Source organism: Argiope bruennichi, chromosome 3 (assembly GCF_947563725.1).
Source record: "Argiope bruennichi chromosome 3, qqArgBrue1.1, whole genome shotgun sequence".
Taxonomy (NCBI): domain Eukaryota; kingdom Metazoa; phylum Arthropoda; class Arachnida; order Araneae; family Araneidae; genus Argiope; species Argiope bruennichi.
This window is the reverse complement of record NC_079153.1, coordinates 113,922,602-113,942,271: the sequence shown is the minus strand read 5'-3', so window position 1 is coordinate 113,942,271 and position 19,670 is coordinate 113,922,602. Positions and strand designations below refer to the sequence as shown.

The 19,670-nt window shown below is 24.7% G+C and overlaps 1 protein-coding gene across 1 annotated transcript; it reads left to right on the top strand.

Moving 5' to 3' along the window:
* The first annotated feature begins 558 nt into the window (after nucleotides 1–558).
* Nucleotides 559–17,893, top strand: LOC129963582 (required for meiotic nuclear division protein 1 homolog). The gene is made up of 12 exons (XM_056078046.1): nucleotides 559–707; nucleotides 2,875–2,966; nucleotides 5,650–5,870; nucleotides 8,200–8,381; nucleotides 9,110–9,149; nucleotides 9,605–9,705; nucleotides 11,654–11,751; nucleotides 13,369–13,433; nucleotides 15,109–15,185; nucleotides 15,284–15,404; nucleotides 16,675–16,791; nucleotides 17,723–17,893. The coding sequence occupies exons 2-12, from the start codon at nucleotides 2,876–2,878 to the stop codon at nucleotides 17,765–17,767; spliced, it is 1,158 nt and encodes a 385-aa protein (XP_055934021.1). The 5' UTR covers nucleotides 559–707; nucleotide 2,875; the 3' UTR covers nucleotides 17,768–17,893.
* The last annotated feature ends 1,777 nt before the right edge of the window (nucleotides 17,894–19,670 follow it).

Here is a 19,670-nt window from a genome sequence, read left to right as displayed (position 1 = left end):
GAATCATATGCGGAATCGAAGAATAACTGGCCCATTTCACTTTTCAAGCTATTGATAAAATTTTTGCCTTAATGATCAAATATAAGTGTTCGTCCGCTGAAATATGAAGTCCCATTGTGTAATAATATTATTAACAAGAATATAGTTAAAACTGAATAATAAAAAGTAAGAAATATACAAAAATTTTAAAAGCAAAGTTATTGTTTATTTTTTATTTTAAATGTGTTTCACAGTTCTAAATAACAATAAATTAATTATTAATGCAATTAAATAAAATAATTATTTTGTAATACTAATTTATTTCCATAATAATAAAAACTTCAATTACATTTTAAATATATCATTAAATGTTTTACGATAGTTGATACATTTAGTATATTTGTATTTGCCTTTATTTCTCATCTAAAATGTGCTAAATTAGCATCTACTATATAAATTTAAATATTATATTATTTCATTAATCGGTATTTCAGAATTATCTGAACAGAAATAAAAGATGACAATAGGAAAATACGATCATCGATATATTTCTTGATTGTTTATTTTTCTCTGCTCTACACGCGGTTTATTTTACCTTGTAACCCGGCTTGATTACTGCTACTCTGTGTACGATGTGATTCATGGTATTTTATTACTAATAAGAACAAAATTTTTATGTTTTTTTCATTTCAATAAAACAGGCAGAATTTATTGTCATTTATAATCAGGTAATCATTTTGTCTTTTTAAACTTAAATGTATATAATATATAATTTTTTAGATGATTATTAAATTACTTATATACATGTAAATAATTTTTGTGAACCTAGAATCATGCCTTTATTAAAGCATTGTCCATGTGCATTTAGTAACGACTTATTTTAATGAAGAATTTATCTAAATGAAAAATATTGCTGTTGCATCATTATTAAATAATGTCCCGAATGTCATTTTATTCACGAATAATACAAATGTGAAATAAATTATCATAATTGGGTGAATTACTGGTCTTATATAGCGCAGATAACTTCAACAATTTATCTTTAATTTAAATTTATTGAAATTTTACTGTTTGAAGCAGTTAGAAAACTGAATATTTAATTAAAATATGTGTGCTTAATTTAATTTAATGGTATATCAATGTTGAGGAATGATTTGTATCACAATAATATTTATACAAATAAAAAAAATTCTAAATGATGTTATTTATTTTTTTACTAAAAGTTTTGTTTGCTATTTTGCACATTATGATGATACCTGATGTATCATAGCTATTTTCTTAAGGATTTTTTTTTTTGTTTACTTATCATACTAAAAGTAAATTCTGTCTTTTTGGTTCATTGTTATACAAAAAAAAATCAATTTTTAATATGCTAATTAGTGCTTTTTATGATAGCTCAATATTTTCTGTAGTAGACATATGGTATTCTAAACCTTTAGTTGTTCTTCCACTTGCTCATCAAATATTGTTAATTCTAAACTTATAAATTAAAACTAATTTATTCATAGATAAGTATTCTATAAACATGGCAAGTGTCCCATATTTTTAATTGTATTAGCGTAACATATTTCCACAATGTGAGGTGTAAATAGTACTGACTATAAGATAATTAAGAAATTATTTACTACAAGATAATTAAGAGATTATTTATCTTAATAAGCATTGTATCTGTGAATTTTTGTATTAATTGGAAGAAGTTAGTGATGTTTTCTATTGAATTTATTTAATTATCTAAATATTGACTGCTGATGAGACAAATTTTGATATTGATAGTTTTCTTTTTTAAAATACCATTAACAAAGTCACAGACAAAATGCTATAAAATCTTATTAATATCCCTCTTACAAAATCATAGCATTGAATGTTTGCACTAATTATAAAGCAAACACTAAATTTCCCAATTAGCCATTGATTGGAGCTCTGGAAATAGAAAGAATTACCCCCTCCCTTCCACCTATCTGTTGTGTTTCATTATTAGTATATATATGTCTGTCTGTAAAAACATGTGGATTAATAAAATTCTCAAAAAAAATAATAGGATCTCTTGTGCTGATTTCTGCATTAAAAATACATTAGTATTTATTTTTATAAAATATCCTGTCTTGTAACATACAGGAATCTACATTTTTCACATTATGATATTTTTTTTTATCTTTATTATCATTCATTCTGAGTATCATAAATGTGATGGATTTATAATATCTGATCTTGACATGCATAATATCTGACCTTGTTGATAGTATAGATCAAGGTGCATAACATATTGTGCTAATTATATAGCCTTATTTAGGATGCTATTACATTTAAATGTAATTTCCTTATTAGAAAAGGATTCTAAACAGGAATATTTCATCAAAACTCTACTTTCAATATTAAATTATTTAACTACATAGAGCTCTCATAATACTAAAATTGTTTAGTTACATTATGGTAATGCCATCATTCACAGTTTTCTAGTTAGAGATAACTCAAGAGCAAGTTAATATAAATTACTCATTAGTGAAATAAAATATTTTTTTACTTACATATATTCAAAACTAAAAACACAAAATATTATACATGATGTTTGATGCTCTGAATACAAACAGGATATTTTTTTGTTAATATAGTTTAAGAGTATACTAGGGCTTATTTCCTTGTTAGATTTTATCATAAGATAAATACAACATATTAACAGACATTTTATATATATTTTAAAAATTATTAGTAGAATTGACTTATCTTATTAAAAATTGTTCTTTATGGTACATTTTTCATATTTGCATGTGATTACTGAATCTGCAGTTAACTTTAGCTTGCATAACAAATCTAAATGCATTATACAATCATAAATATAATAGTATCATATATTGGAATTTGAATTTAACTTTATGGTAATAAATTATTATTTTTTAGCATGCTTGGAAGAAAGGTTAAAGGCATTTTTTCATTAAGTTGGAGCATTTTTCATCGTTCAAATGTTGTCAAGTATCGAGAGATTTGTAGTTGTAAGTAATTTTGTGTTTTTATTTTGATCGCTATTACTGATGTTATTGAAAATTCATATTACTGATTTAAAATTCATATTAAAAATATTTAGATAGTATTTTTTAGATAATCTTCATTAGGACTCAGTATTTACTGGAATCTACTAAAGTGAATTAGTTTCAGTATGCTACATAAATGGTATTGAAACTGATTAATAATTCTGTTATCAACCACAGAACAAGGGGCAATGTCTGTACATATTTGCAATTAATAAGCAAAGACTGCATGTATAAGACTAGATATTTGTAAATTAGCTTAATGTAATATGCAAACATTAGTTATATATTAGCTTGTAATTTTTTGCAATTAATTGTTGGCATGCAGTTTACAATATCTGAGATATGATTGTTACAGATTAACTAATGAACATTGTAGTAGAAAATATCATGCACATTAAAACAGTGCTTAGGAAATAAATTATATATTTAGATTTTATTAAAAGTTTTGTTTCCTTAAAGGGATGTTCATAACACTTAAATCAAAAGCAATCATTAAAGTCAGCTTGAAACAAAGTGATCCTCTAATAGAAAAAAAAAGAGGGGGGGGGGGAATGCCAAACACAAAGTAAATATAATGCTAAAAGACATTATGAGCAATACTTCCAAATGAAATGAGAATATTGAGTCAGTAGACCTCAGCTCATTACTCTTTGCTACAATCCAGCATAAAAAAATGAAAATACAATGTGAAGTTAGTAATTTTTGTTATTAACTTTGTTTCATTGTTCATTATGTAATTTTCTAACTTTTGTTTCCTTCCAGTGCAATCTTCTCTAAACATAATGTTTACAAAGACTCAAATTAAAACTGATCATTACAATGGAACTGAAATAAATAGTTATCTACTGAAAAAAAAGAGCATTAAAGATACATTGCCAAATGCAAAATAAAAAAAAAATGAAAATAAATAATAGAAATAACTTCCAATTGCTGTACGAAAGAGTATAAAATGAATTGTGACATTAAATTGAAATCTACTAATGACCTTATGTATTGAAAACTTTTCCATCTATTTTTTTTTTTTTTTTTTTTTTTTTTTTTTTCAAATCAAGCTTTGTAATTGTCCTAAACACTTCTAAGTTTTGTTCAGGATAAAATGTAATATTACATGATGAAAATTGCATATCTCAGCTCATTCATCTTTGCTACAATTCATTATTAAGAAAAATCTAAATAATATGTGAGGCTTATGATCCATAGCTAGTTAGTATTCATATTGGCACAGATGTACAAATGAACATATTTGAATTGCTAAATGTCACACACAATATAATAACAGATTTTGTTTGATGATTTTATGTACTGATTCTTCAAAATTTAATGCATTCATTAGTAATTTACTTTTATTGCTTACTATGTTTTAAAATTTACGAAAGAGTAAAATTTTTGATATTATGATTTGATTCTAAAGAATCTATATTGATATGTTCATCACATCAAAAATATATTTTGTCACAGTCTTAAGTGTACCACAAGAGGTACTATTTGTTTTTAAAGTTTTAAAATTTAAGATTGTTGCAATGTGTATTATGGATATTTTGTATTATGGTATGTGTATTATAGTGTATTTTTGTGAATTTCTAATTATAAATAGTTTTTTGCCATTGAAAATTTAATTAACAAAATATCAGGATTATTTTCTTCATCTACCAGATTAGATAAAGTAGAAATTATGGTGATTGCTTCATAAATTAAATTGAGGTTTCATTTCCCAATTAAAGTTGGTACATTCTTGAGGTATCAAGAATCATCAGTTTCTGTGCCATAGATTATAATATGAATAACATTTGAAGCTTTTGAAAAATGGTATGCCTTTAGAATTTTATAAGAGTATTGTTTACTTTTGTGAACAAGCTATAGCTTAAAATCCTGAAAAAAAAAAAAAAAATGCCAACTAAAGAATATTACATATGTCATCAGTACCATATCATAAAAATAAGCATAACATATGGCAAAAAATTTTGATGCAAAAAAAAAAAAAAAATGTTTTGCTGGGATGTCAGCAAAATCATTTAATAAATGGCAATCATTTTGTGGAGTTTTCTGCAGTTTAACTTATATGTTAATAAACAGCAAATGATACTATAATAGATGCAGAATAATTGCTTTTAATAATGATTGCTAGACAAAAGAATGAATGTACAAAACTGCAATTATCTCAAGTCTCCAAACGGACATAGCCCAAATTATGAGTAAATAAAGAGTCTCAAACAGATAATGGATTATACTGTATCTTTACCCAATTATTTTAATTTTCTATTCTTTATACATCTTTTATTGTTTTAAGTATACAATCTTATAATTTGTTAAATTAATGGCCAGTTAGAATGTTTCTTTGCAGAATTAGTCTTAAATAAGGATCAAAGGTTGTGGCATCATTAATAAGAAACAAAAATAAATCTTAGTAATAATTTTTATATAACATTTTTCTATTTAAATGATATTTATAATTAAATTTATTATATAAATATTTCAAATTATATAATATTTTATTTTTCTAGATTTAATTAATTGATAGATAAGGTTTTATATTTACTACTGAAATTTTTTTCATGTAATCAATTATTTTAAAAAGTATTTTTTTTTCTTAAATTAAAATTTGTTTAATATTTTTTATAATAAAATTGTGGTATTTGAATTTTAGTGCCTCGCATATGTATCATCCGGAATAGCATAGGAAAACACTCCTCATTGTTACCATCCCAGACATATCTGGTGAACAGTATTAAAGTTAGAAAGTTGCACTGTGGAATAGCAAATTTCAATAGTACTGAAATGGGTATACAAAAGAGTATTGCTGCTCTTCAAGCTAGAAAAAGAGTTCCAAGAAAAAAGGCACTGGCAGGAGCAGAACATCTTGATCAGGTTAATATTTTTTTTTTTTTTTTTTTTTTTTTTGTAATACCTTTCTTAATGTTGTTATTGGATATATATTGCTGTTTTTATATCCATGAGGGAGAAAACCTGACCAATCCAAGGTAGACTTGTAGATTAGTTTGTGATATGATTTGTGTGTAATTGATAATCAGTCGATAGATCATTCTCACAAACAACTCTTATAAATTAATTAGTTTCAATGATCTATCTTATGAGAACTTTTTATACAAAATAAAATGTAAAATATAAAAAAAATAATATATTTAGCTAAAGATGAAAAAATAAAGTAAAAATAAAATGAATATAAAAAAATGAGAAATGAATTTTAAATTGAAAATATAATATAAATAATGTGTATAAGAAAAATTTAAATATACTAATGAAAAAGCAACAGAAAATTTTAAAAAAAATGAAGCTATACACAAAGAAAAAAAACAATAAAAGCAAAAGGTTAAAAAAGTAACAACAGAAGTCGAGAATAAAGAGAATTAATGATTTCCATTTGTTTCCCAATCCAGAAGGATTTCAAACTGTAAAAGCAGATTTCAAAATCTGTGGGTTGCAGAGGTATGTTTTCTTACATGCAATTTCTTCCTTTCATTTTTTATAGTTAACAAATTTTTAATATATGTCTCTCTGTACCACTCATAAGTTTTGTCTTTGTTGAACTTTCTCACATAAATACTCCATATCTTTATTAGCCACTATCTATCTTACTTACCATTTCTTTTGAGCATTATCCTTAGCCTCATTTGTGAGTCATATTGTAATGTTGATTGTGATATGATTGGTATTGCAATGAGAAAACAAGCACTGGGTGGCACAAACCTTTTGATCTCATTACTGTGATACCTTAATGAAATATTAAACAATATGTTGCCTAGTTTCATATGATCATTCCTAATGCATTTTTATTTTCACTATTACAATCTTATACCATTTCTCATTCTATCCTATATGAACAACTGTTCAAGATCATTTTACTGTATTCCATCCAGTGGATATAGCTATATGACTAGTAGAAAATTGGAGTGGAAAGTATTTTTTAAGTCTTATCTGCGTCTTATATATATATAATGTTATTTTAACTCTAATTTCAATTAAATTTATTTACAAAGTTTTATCTTAATTTAGCCCATAGTAAGTACATTCTCTTATTTCTTTATCCAATTCCATTTTCTCTACTTAATTAATTCAAGAGAAGCTTTGTAAAATTGCTGAATCGGCTAAAAGCCTAACTTTCCCACACTCTGCATGAAGGGCTAGAAAAATGTCCAGTTAGCACATTCTTTTTTAAAGATCCCTGTGTTTTTCTTACTTGTGATTGATATGCATCAGAAATCCCTATCAGAAACTTAATAATATAATAGCACTGTCATAAAATATTTTCCCTATCCATATCTCATGTTAAAGAAGACAAGGGATAATTTATTTCGCACTTCTTCCCGACTCCTGTTTTTCTGCCACGCTGTGGCGAATGTGTCTCGTCCGGGCCTTCTTGTAAATAATCATGCCTGCCACCTGCAAGAGAATAAAACAAACTTAAAAATACAAAGTCTCTTCACTGTCTTCAAAACTGAATCCTGCTTCACATAAAATAATGCTTACACACACACACACGTGGGTGTGTTTGTGTAGAAACATAACATATTTTAGCAGTTGCATGGCTAAGTAGAAGATTTTTAGACTTTAAAAAACTGATTTATTTCACCATGTGAAGCATGATTTATGTATAGAGAATAAGTGGTAAGAAATATGTCACTCTACATTGTGACACAAAAGCAGAAGAGCTAAAGAGACTAAAATTGTTCCCTTTGGTGATTTTACTATGAAGTTTTGATAAGGATTTCTTTGACACTTGTAGTCTTAGGAACAGGAAATTAAGGTATCTTTAAAAGAATGTTGTAAGTATTTAGGATTTTTTATCCCTTCATTCGGAAAACATGAGAAAATACTGAAATGAGCAGTTTTATAGAGTGTGTGTACAGTTAATTAAATGAATAAAGTGAATTTGGATCAGGAAACAAGAGAACACTTTAAAATGAAGTTATTATGGGTTAAATTTAGATAAAATTTTGAAAATTAATTAGGATTTAAATTGGATTAAAAGATATATATATATATTAATCCACAAAAATTACTTTGTGCTTTTATATTTTCTCCTTCTTTATCTGTTATTATATTTCTTTTTCTTTCTTTCTTTTTTTTTTTTCAGTATTTGATGAATTTTTCTTAGTTATTTGGTTGTGCACCCAAGAATTGTGCTTTATTTTATTAAAATGAGTATTTGTTATATTGAACTATTATTATTTTACAGGAAGCTGGCAAGGTTGTTGCTTACAGCTCTGCCGAAGAATATGATATGACAAGGCTAGTTAAAGAATTAGAAAATCAAGGTCTTTATCAGATTTTGGAATTACCAGAGGAGGTTGAGGATGTTATTTATGTTAATGCAAAATACAAAGTGGAAGAGGAGCCTCGTCAAATATATTTTTTTAGGTAAGTTTTGTGAGAATTTTGATAAGTGAGGATGCATGCATTTGTATTTTTAATCTAATATTTCTTTTAATTAATATGTTTGTATTAAACAAGCTCTTTGTCTGTAAAATTTCATAGTTCTGTCTTTACAAATTAATATTTTAAGTCAATTTGTAAAGGCAAAACTGTGGAATTGATATTTTTTTTTATACAAATTGACATTTAGAAAAAAATTTTGTGTATTGAATACTTGTTAAAAATTAATTAAAATAAAAGGAACATGTAATTACAAAAGAAATATTGTGATCTGTTACAGATTGAAACTTGCTTAAATGTGTGAGGATTTTTATTTCTTTTAGCCTAATAAATATTCAATTATATTTATATTTGAATGCATGATTTTTATTAGGTATTTTTGTCTTTTAGCAACACATCTTAGTTGCGATAAATTTTTTAAATCAAAATGCTTTTATCTGCTATTCTATATCACCTTTTTATGTGACTATTGCACATAGGTGTTGCCATTGTGTAGGGGAAGAGGGGGATCCTGGGCCCTTGTTAAAGATGCTATATCCCTATGACAGAGCAAAAACATTTCATACCTCTTGTCTTTTTTTATTCTTTTAATATTTTCTTGCATTTTTAATGATTGATTATTTTGCTGATATATTTCTGAAGAAAAATTTTATTCAAAAAATTTTTTTGTATCTTTTAAGAAAAATGAATTTTAGACATTTATTTTCTTTCAGTGAAGGATCAGTTGTATTTTGGAATGTTCCTGAATTAGAAGTAAATATTTTTTTTTAAAGTATTTTTGTAGTGTGTTGATGCACATCATCCTGTTTATAAAATAATTGTATTTTACTCTCATAGTTTTATCCATGCATTTCATTGCTTTCTTCTCTTTTCTGTTTTGTGTGATAAGTCAAAATATATTTCCAAGCTAAGGGAAAAAAAAAAAAAAAGTCAGATCTTGGAATCTAAATTCTATCATGAAATTTTTTTGTTGTTTTGCTTTTAAGAATCTTAAAAATTTTTAATATGATTTTCTACTGCCTTTTGAGTAATTTTTTATAAAAATCAGAATTTAAATCATTGTTACAGTTATCTTAATCTTAGTGTTTTAAACAGTATTTAAAGAGATTTATTAAGATAAATTTCAATAAATAAAAAAATATAAATATATAAAACTTTCAATTGTTTCTGTTGTTCAACATTTTTCAGTTTAACATTATTTTTTTCAGCAACAAAATGTCTTACGTTTCCTAAAACCGTTTGAAACAAATCCATATGATCCAGAACTGGTCAGTGCAGAAAATGAACATTTAGATTATTTGTATTCAGAGTAAGTTTTCTTTAATTTAAAGCTTTTGTTTTTCCTAAGGAAATGACTTGTGCTCTCATATTTATTTATTTATTAAACCTTTTTATTATTATTGAGTTTGAAATTTTTATATACTTTTTTTTAACATAGATTTTGTATAGCATAATGTTATAAGTATAAAGTTTTCCCAAGAATAAAAATTAATTTCATTATTATTATAAAAAAGTATTTCTGGGATTTTTTTTTTTTTTTTTTTTTTTGTATGAACATGAATTAGATTCTACGTTGTTAAAATATGTGTGTTAAGGTTTTCAGTGCATATTTTTAATGCCATTCTCTGGTGGGATTTATTCTTAATACTGTTTTCTCATTATTTATTAAGGTTGTTATGAATATTTTGTATACATGTAAAAATAGTTCTCTCTTATCCAGAGTAAAAATATAATTGCATTGTATTTTATGTCTGTAAGTTTAATGAATTTATATAAATCTGTTTTGCAATTTTCATATTTTTGTACATTTCTAAATTGCCTATAAATTCATGAGATGTGTCATTTAGCCATAATATCAGCATTTTAATAAAACATTTAATTAGCAATTTACATCTTGATTCAATACTACAGTTTTGAATATTTGTTCATACAAAGCATAACTTTAGTAATAAGAATCTTGTATAAATATAATAAAACAAAAATTCAAAGTATTAACAGTAAACCAATAAACAAACTATTGTACATATTCATTTTTAAGAAGTACATAAATTTTAGGTTAGAATAAAGTTGCTGGCAGAGCTGGCCTTAAGCTATATTTATTGATATACTGAAATGATTATCCTGAAGGGGCAATATCAAATACATTTCTGTGTCATACTTATTGCAGCTCAAAAAACTGAGATTTTATTTTAATTTAGCTTGATAAATGTAATCTTTTATGTGTTGTTAATGAAGAATTTGCATAATTGTTCCTATCAAAAGAAAATAAAAACGAATTTAATATACTAAAGGCATATACATATGCTGACCATGGAAGAAGCTGCTCAAAAAATTCTTACTGTAAAATCATTAATATGTTATGCATTCATTATCATCTTTCTTATTATTGTATTGAATTACCCATTTAAGGGATTTTGCTGTGCTATATTGAAATTCATTACAATGTTTAATTATATTAATCAATTGTGTGAAATCCACGGTGATGATATTTTGACTTGAAGCAGTAAATTTTCAATGATTGTGATTTCTTTCATTATATATATATATAGAATGTCTCTATGCCTCATTTGAAAATTATTATTTGTTGGACCAATCTTATCATTCTCATGCGTTAACTTAATCTCCTTGCTCCATGTAATTCTTCATTGAGTATTAAAAAAAATCCCTATCTTTATATTTAATGGAAGGATAATTCCTTATCATTTCTCTCTTGAAAGCTTTTCCTCCTGATTTTTAATGAATCTGAAATTATTTTTCTTAATAATTTATTAACTAGAAAGTTTGATATTGGGGAATCTGCAATATGAGATCTTTCATATCATAGCGATGATTGCAATCAGCTGGTCATCCACTTTATTTTATTTATACAACTTTAAGTATCCATATCAGAGGTTTTGATTCATGCTATAAATGCTTAATAAGACGAAGCATCATAATTTGCAGTCAAACTTTTGAAGAAAATGCTAACCATTATTATTTATTTCTTTTAACTGGTAGTTATTTACATTATTTCAAAACTTTTTTTTTTTTCTTTGTAAGCTCTGAATCAACTTAAGTACAATGCTGATCCATATTTCTGTCAACCACAGAATGAGAAGAGTGTTGATTTAAAGTGGTGAAAAATATATATTTTAGAAAATTATAATATTGAAATTTATTTTATTGAAAGCTCTTAATTGATGTTTGGATCCATCTTAGTTAATTTTATTACAAAACATATTCATGCTTTTTTTTATATAATGTTAGTTTTATTTCAGGAAAGGAGCTAAATTTTCAAAAGGTAGAATACATCTCAAATCTGACAGTGATAATGCTTATTATATGTATACATTCTCCAATGGTCTTGCACTTTCAGGTGAGTTATTTTTATGATTTTGTAACATTGAGGTTTGAAAGTATGTTGCAAAAGTATTGAATTTTATAATTAATATTTATTTTTATATATAAACATAGTTTCCAAAAAAAGAGTGGAACAAATCTTAGAAAATCATTTAATTATTATTAGATAATTGTAAAAATAGGATATGTTTATCTATATAAAGAAACTGAGGTACTTAAATATATGTTAAATTAATCTAAACTATTTCATAGATTTTCTTTAACTTTTGCTCACAAATACTATGAAGTATAAGAACGTAAGAGTTAAATTTTTCATTTTTAACTGATTAAAAGTTTCATGCACATTGTTACTCAAATTATCAACATGTTGGTACCCTGAATCTAAAATAATCAAATCATAGTAAAGCAAGATATTCAAATAAGATTTCTTTTATCTTATTAATATTGAAAAGTGTTTTTAATTTTTAGATATTTTGAGGTTTCCTGTTACTTAAAAAATACTTCGAACTTTTAGTACTTGCATTTAGTGATCCATGGAAATTTAAATTCCTGGACAAATTAGCTGTTTTCTTATTTCATACAATAAACATGTATTTAAATTATCAATTATAAGGTTTAATTTAAATTTTATATCATTCTTCCAAAAATTATTAATAAATTACCGATGTTGACATTATGATGCATGTAGAATGCAATATTTACACCATATTGTTTTCAGCAACCGGTTTAATATTTGGTAACTTACACTTTTGCTGCAAATATTTATTATTATTATTTTTTATTGTATTTGTTTTTTATTTGTAATGGGCATCTTTGTTAAATTGTTGGCTCATGGTTGAATGACACTTGAGAAAATGAGCTTTTTCCTAGCTTCAATGCCATACCCAAGATGGAGTGAAAATTATATTTAATTTGTGATGGGTAAACATAAATGTGGCTTGCATGCTTGATTGTCAGGATTCAGACCTGAAATCTTATAGTTTCAAAATTAATAATAAACTCCTGGAGTGGAAAACATGTAAAAGAAGGATGTAATATATACCAATAAATACTGGAATTCTTTTAGTTGAAAATATTTGTCTTGAAATAATATTACATAAATTTTGAATATTTTTTTAGGAAATGAATATAGGAACGATGCTATTATCAATATTGGATATATGCAACTGTAATAATCAATAAATATTTTTATTCTATTTTTGCTTCTAAATGATAAAATACATTTAATGTTTGTTATTAACTCTAAAAACAGCTAACTATTTGGATGTAATAGTTTTGTTTTTCAAAATGAGATTTTGAAATTGATAAACTGCACTTTCCAATATGTATCATTCTCAACACTATTGTTCATGCATTCATACATGGAATACATGAAATTTTAAGAAAATGTACAAAGAAATAAAATGAAATAATTTTTGAGCTAATCTTGAAAAGTATAAAAATTTAGTTTGGCTACTTAGAAGTTTAACATTTCATAAGAAAGATGAATGTTTTCTTATTTTTATTTTGGTTTATTTCTCATCAAAATACTAATATCATTATATTTTGTCATTAAATGTAAAAATGATGTTAAAATATTGAAATATTTCTCTCTTATTTTTAAGACATCTTGTGAATAAAATTTTTCTTTCAGTTAAACTTGGTATGTGGGAAGCAGCTTTAGAAAATTATATTGATAGCATGGAGTGGGTAACTGAGGTAAGAATTTTTATATGATGCTCATTTAGAAAATTGTCTAGAAAACTTGTGTTTAATTTAATTTAATTTTCATTAGAAAAACTTAATGCTCTTTCAGAAAATTAATGTTTAAAAAAATTCTCTTTATTCTAACTTTCTGATTTCTCTTCTCAGAATTCTTTAAAGCATTAAACTAATATATTGCTTAGTTTGGGAGGAAGCTGCAACACAGTGTTTGTAACAGAAATATTTTAAATGTAATTAATTTTTATTTCATTAAATGTATTTAATTTCCTTGCATTTATTCAAAAAGATTTAATGACGTATGTGAAAGTTAATGTAATTATGCTAATAATATGTAAGTTAATAATGTATATTGAAGACTGAGATCCCATTGTTGAAAAGCTTAAGATAATTTTTCAATTACAGTAGCATCCTAACCATTCTGCCTAATGGAGTAGAGAAACATGATAGGCATGATTTCTGTAAATACTCATTCTCTACTCCACCTGTGCCATTTGAAACAATCATATTCATATTTTTTTGCCTTCTTAGTATAGAAAATACTTTATAAGTATAGGTCAGATCTTGTTCTATATATTTTAAAAATTGATTCCAATAAAAGGAGGTACCTTAAAAATGTTGTGCATATTTTAATATAATTTTTATAATTATAATACTTAAATTAATATACTTAATTGCATTAGGCATAATAAACTATATACAAGATGAATGCATACATATTTAAAATAAACAAGATATTAACTAAAATGTCAAAATTCTTTTCAAAATTATTAAAATTTCTTAAATGAATGTATTTTACTGTTACTAAATATCCTAAACACTGTACAGAAGAATATATTTACTTATAAAATGTCATCTCAATTTTGTTTTTCAAAATTACTTCAAATTATCTTGCCATTTTTTACTAAACGAACTTATTTTACTCTTCTTAAATAATGAAATGCTAAACACCAAACACCGATTTACTAAGAATAATGGTAGGTATTCTATGACTGTTCATATTCAATAAAATGAAAAGAGGCTTTATTTACTCTTGGCAAAGTAAATTATTTATAATATCATTAGAAATCATTTTGGGGGGGGGTAGTTAAAAGCTTTCTCTATTTTATTTTTTTCTTTGTCTTTTGATGTTCACATAATTGTTCAGTGATTTAATCTTTTAGTGCTTACTTATGTAATTATTGATTTTTTAATTATCCATATTATGCATTGTTTAATAGGTAGCTAAGAAAACCATTTCCAAAACAAATTAAAAAATATTAGTATTTAAATTTAATTATGAAACAAACTTTGATAACTTTTATTGGTTTAAAATATACTCAAAGGATTTGTTTCTTTAACTGAAAATGTAAAGTAAATATCCATAATGTTTTATTAATTATTAATCCTACTTTGAAAACTTAGAGCAATCAGTTTTTTTTTTTTAAGAAATTTATTGTTATTGTTATCAAAAAATAAAAATCTTTTCTTTTTAGATAAGTTATGTCACATAATTATTTTGTAATAGATTACAATTTTTCATTTAAAAAAAAGTCTCTCCTCACTTTCTCTCATTATAATACCAAAACAGAAAATTTAATAACAAAATTAAATATGGAGATTTTTTCCATTAATATGTTATGTCGCAATCTTAGGGAACTAAGCAATTTCATTGATATATATTTTTTTACAGAATATGAAGAAAGGTGAAAAAATTTCTATGTCTCGTGAACAAGTATTTAAGAAAAGAGGGGAATTATTTGCTTTAAGGTAATCAATTTTGAGAAGCATGCTTCATTCATTCCAGTAATTTGATCGTTTATATTTATTTTTAGTTTATTATTAATTGAATGCATTTTGAATTGCAGGCATGTTATAAATCTGAGTTCTGATTTACTTGATACTCCCGATTTTTACTGGGATCGTCAAGAACTTGAAAATTTGTATCAGCAAATATGCAATCATATGAACATAGCAAAAAGGACAAAGGTATGTCAGTTTGATGTTTAATAACATTTTTTTTATGTATTGTTATAAATAATATAACTTTTTTATCATCTTTCTCTTGAATTAAACAAAATTAGCATCACCTGTATGCTGAAATGTTATTTTTTAGTAATAGCATTGTTATTCTATTAATATGTTAATCTATTCTATGAATATAATAAGCAATCAGCAATTCTTCCAAGTAATCTTCTGCTTCTCTAGGAAGTCTTGTCATTTCAAACTAAATATTTAAACTGTGTTACCTCAGATAATCATGTTTAAAATTTTAGTTAATTTAATCATTTTAAATTTTTTTGTGGAGACGATGCAGTTGTATTTTAAATTAACCATTCTATGTTGTGTTCTATGAAAGTAAACCATGATTGTAACTTAATGAAATCCAGTTTATAAATATATAATTCTTTATGTTAATTTGAAAAATAATATAAAAAATTATATTTTCTATTTGCTTGAGTCAAAAAATACATTTTTGTACAAGAAAAAAAATACTCAATCTAAGCTAGTTCTTTAGTCCTGTTTGTCATATTTAATAAAATATTCTTGAAACATTGACATTTTTAAAAAAAGTTATCTTTTCTATAACTAAAATTAACTGATATGTGAAGTTTTAAATTTCATTATTTTAAGCTGACAGACAATAATTTGGAGTAAATAATGCTTGTTAGTTAGCACATCTTTCTACTGGTGGCTATTCAAATAGTCAAATATGAATATGTTACTATATGAATATGTTAATTATTCTCACAGAAAAGTAGATCTTTTCTTTGTTTAAAATGTGAAAGTGTCAATGTTTTACTAAATACGACTAATAAAACTGGAATATTACATTAAAAAATAGATTTCATAATTTTTCTCATTTATATTTACTGTTTCAAGCAGCTTAAAAGATGATTCTTCTTGAGATTTGTTTCTCTAATGTCTTAGAAATTAACTATTGGTCTATAATTAGAATGCACACATCTTATGTCGTTGTAATATTTTTAGATCTTTTAGTCTAAAAAAATATTTTTAAACTAACACACAATAGCTGATGAATAAAGATAACACATATTTATCCATTTTTACCCCCAAAATTATCATTGTTTAATGTTAAGTCTTAGCATATTGAATATTGTGATTAAGATTTATTATCTGATTAAAAAATTTATCATATGATGATTTTTATCTTCATATTGATTTTTTTCTTGTAATTTTTTTTTCCATTTTATATATATGTAAAATTTAAACAAAAATATCATTTCTTTTCTTGTAGGTAATGAATGAACGTTTAAGTTATTGTTCTGAGTTGATCGATCTATTAGGAAATCATATGAATGACAAGCATCATGTGCGCTTAGAATGGATGATTATTATTCTTATTATGGTGGAGGTAATTATATATTTAATATCTCTTTTAACATTATTGTATTTATTAGTATGAAAAAGGATTCATCATTGTACAAATCTTTAAAAAGTATGATCATTTTGTCAATATCTGTTTTTTATATTTATCAGTTAATATAGTTATCAGTAAAAAGTATCATTATCTGAATTATTATTTTTTTAAAGTGGTAAAAAAACACAAAAAAAACATAAGTATCTTGCAAAGCTGTGTCAAATTTATAGATGAATTTTTTTAGTATGTTTTATTTTTAAAACAAAATTATTTAAAGAAGTTAAGATAATCTTTTCCTTTATTATTATTAAAATTTTTCAGTCATTTTGGTTTATTTCTTTGACATAATACAAAATCTTAGTGACCCCCCCCCCCCCCCCCTCACTTACTTACTGCAAAAATTTCAGACAGTTTTGCAACCGTTTCTAAAATTGACTGATCGCTATTATAATAGACTAATGTTTTCTTATTTTCCTCAATCCTGATATTATTCATAAATTTAAATCTTGTGAAATCTTGATTTTTGTGAAAAGTGAATCAATATGAATCTGGAATTATTAAAAATTAAAATAATTTAACATCAAAAGTTTTTCTCAATAATGTTTTATGAACTTATTTATTGTTCTCTTTTATGGGGTAGGTGGGCTAGTTAGAAATTTTTTACACAAAACGTTAAGCTACAGTCTTTTATTATGTTCAAAGTTTCCTTCTTATTATTGTTTAAAATAAGTTATAGTATTTGTAACAGGGACATTAGTTTGACAACCCTTATTGAATGACATTTTATGCCGAACATACCACTTTTCATTCTCTAAATAATACATTATATTCATATTGTTTCATATATGTGACTGAAATCTGAATGAATAATTGATCATATTTATTGTTGTTGTTGACAATGTTAATTGTAATCTTTCTCTTTCAGGTTATGTTTGAATGTATACATTTTGTTGAACAAGTGTTTCATTGATATTCTGTATGTCATTTATATTTTAGATGTTCCTATATTTTTCATTATTATTTAGATGAAAATGTTAAGATCTGTATATATTTCAGAATAGACTTCTGTTTTAATAAAATATTTTTATATTGAGAATTATTCTGTGTTTAAAATTCTGTTATATACATTGTGCCATCTTATATGAATAAAATTTCCTGATACACCTTTTAATTTCAAAATGAATATTTAATATGAAAATCTGAAATTGATGTTTGTAAGTAATGAAATGATAAAACTAATCTGAAAGTGTAAGCTTGTAATTTGCTAGAATAATTTCAAAACTGCTTTTTATACCTAAAAATAAATGTCAAAAATTATCTGCATTGAGTCTGGAAAAATTTTACAATTATTTTAATTGTTATATTGTTGAAAATTAAAGTTATGTGAATAGTAAAAAAAGAATTTTTATTGTTAGACATAAAGTAAAAAAAAATAGGCATATATATATAGTTACTCAAGTTTCATTTCAGATGGCACATTAAGATTTCTTTATAATGATGAGTATAACTAGTGATTACTTGTCACTTTTGAATGATAAGAGATTGAATTCGAAAATGATACCTCTCGAACCTAGTTTATCTGAAGACCTCATAACATTGTTTGTGTTTAATTGTTTTGTTTATATCTGACTCAGCATTTCATGTTAGAATTTTTTACAATATTATGTATTTCTAAAAATTATAAAATCAACTTTTGCATAGATTCTAGAAATTTTATGTCATGAATTCTGCGATAAAATACATTATTTTAAGTCACTCGTTAAAAATATTTATCAAATAAAGCATTTGGTATTATTGGTTTATTGTGATAAATTAATGAATAATAATGGAAATACTTTATTTATTAATGAACATAATATAAAGTTATCATTAGATTTAAAAATTATTAAATACATGAGGGAATGTAATCAAAAATTAAAATATTATTAAATTTTATTTGTCTTTGTGCTTGGTATTTACTTTGTTATTATTATTATTATTTTGGTTTACAATTATAATAATACTTAAAAATTGTTAATTATTCTAGACATTTGCTGGACAATTATAAAGTTTTAAAAAGATGTGCATGTTATGAAATTCTGGATTTTATTTTAAGTAATAGATGCTGATGCTATGAATATTGCTTTTTTCATAAAAGCGTTGCTCACATTAAACATGAATATAACTAATTTGTGCTTTTGCTGATAACATAAGACATTATACAGAGTAGGCACAAATTAACCTAGCAATATCATAATTTGCAATTAATTCCCAGGTACCGTTTCAATCCAGGTTAAATTAGTGATGCTATTTCTTTAGTTTATAGAGAGATATTCCTTGTATTCCTTTAGGTTATTATATTTGTCAACATCTTCACTTTACTAATTCCCAGTCATACATTTGTCTTTGACATTTAGTTGTTTATGAATGTCAAAATATGTATCTGCATCAACTCTTGCTTTGTAAAGTTTATCTTAGTCATATCAAGTATTGTAAATTGATTTGGGTCAAGACATTGTTTGACTTTTTTATACAATCTATATCTTTTTCCATAAGTAATATAATAAATTAATATTCTTGGAATTGAGACCTTACACACCATTGTATATCAACTCATAGTTGCAAGTTTGCTAAAAACTTTATATTTTAAATAATAGAAATATTTCAATTTATCCTGTCTTCAAGAGTAAAGTTCAGGTCTATACAAAAATGGCAGTTGATTTTGGAATCCTTCAACACATTCTCTTACACAGTGTTAAAATGGCTTTTGAGACAGAAATGAAAAATACACTATACGATCAAATAAGATGGCATTAACAAATTATTAGTTGTTTCACAATTCAAGAAAATTATCTAGAATACAGTCTTTTTAATTTATATTACTTGTTTTTACT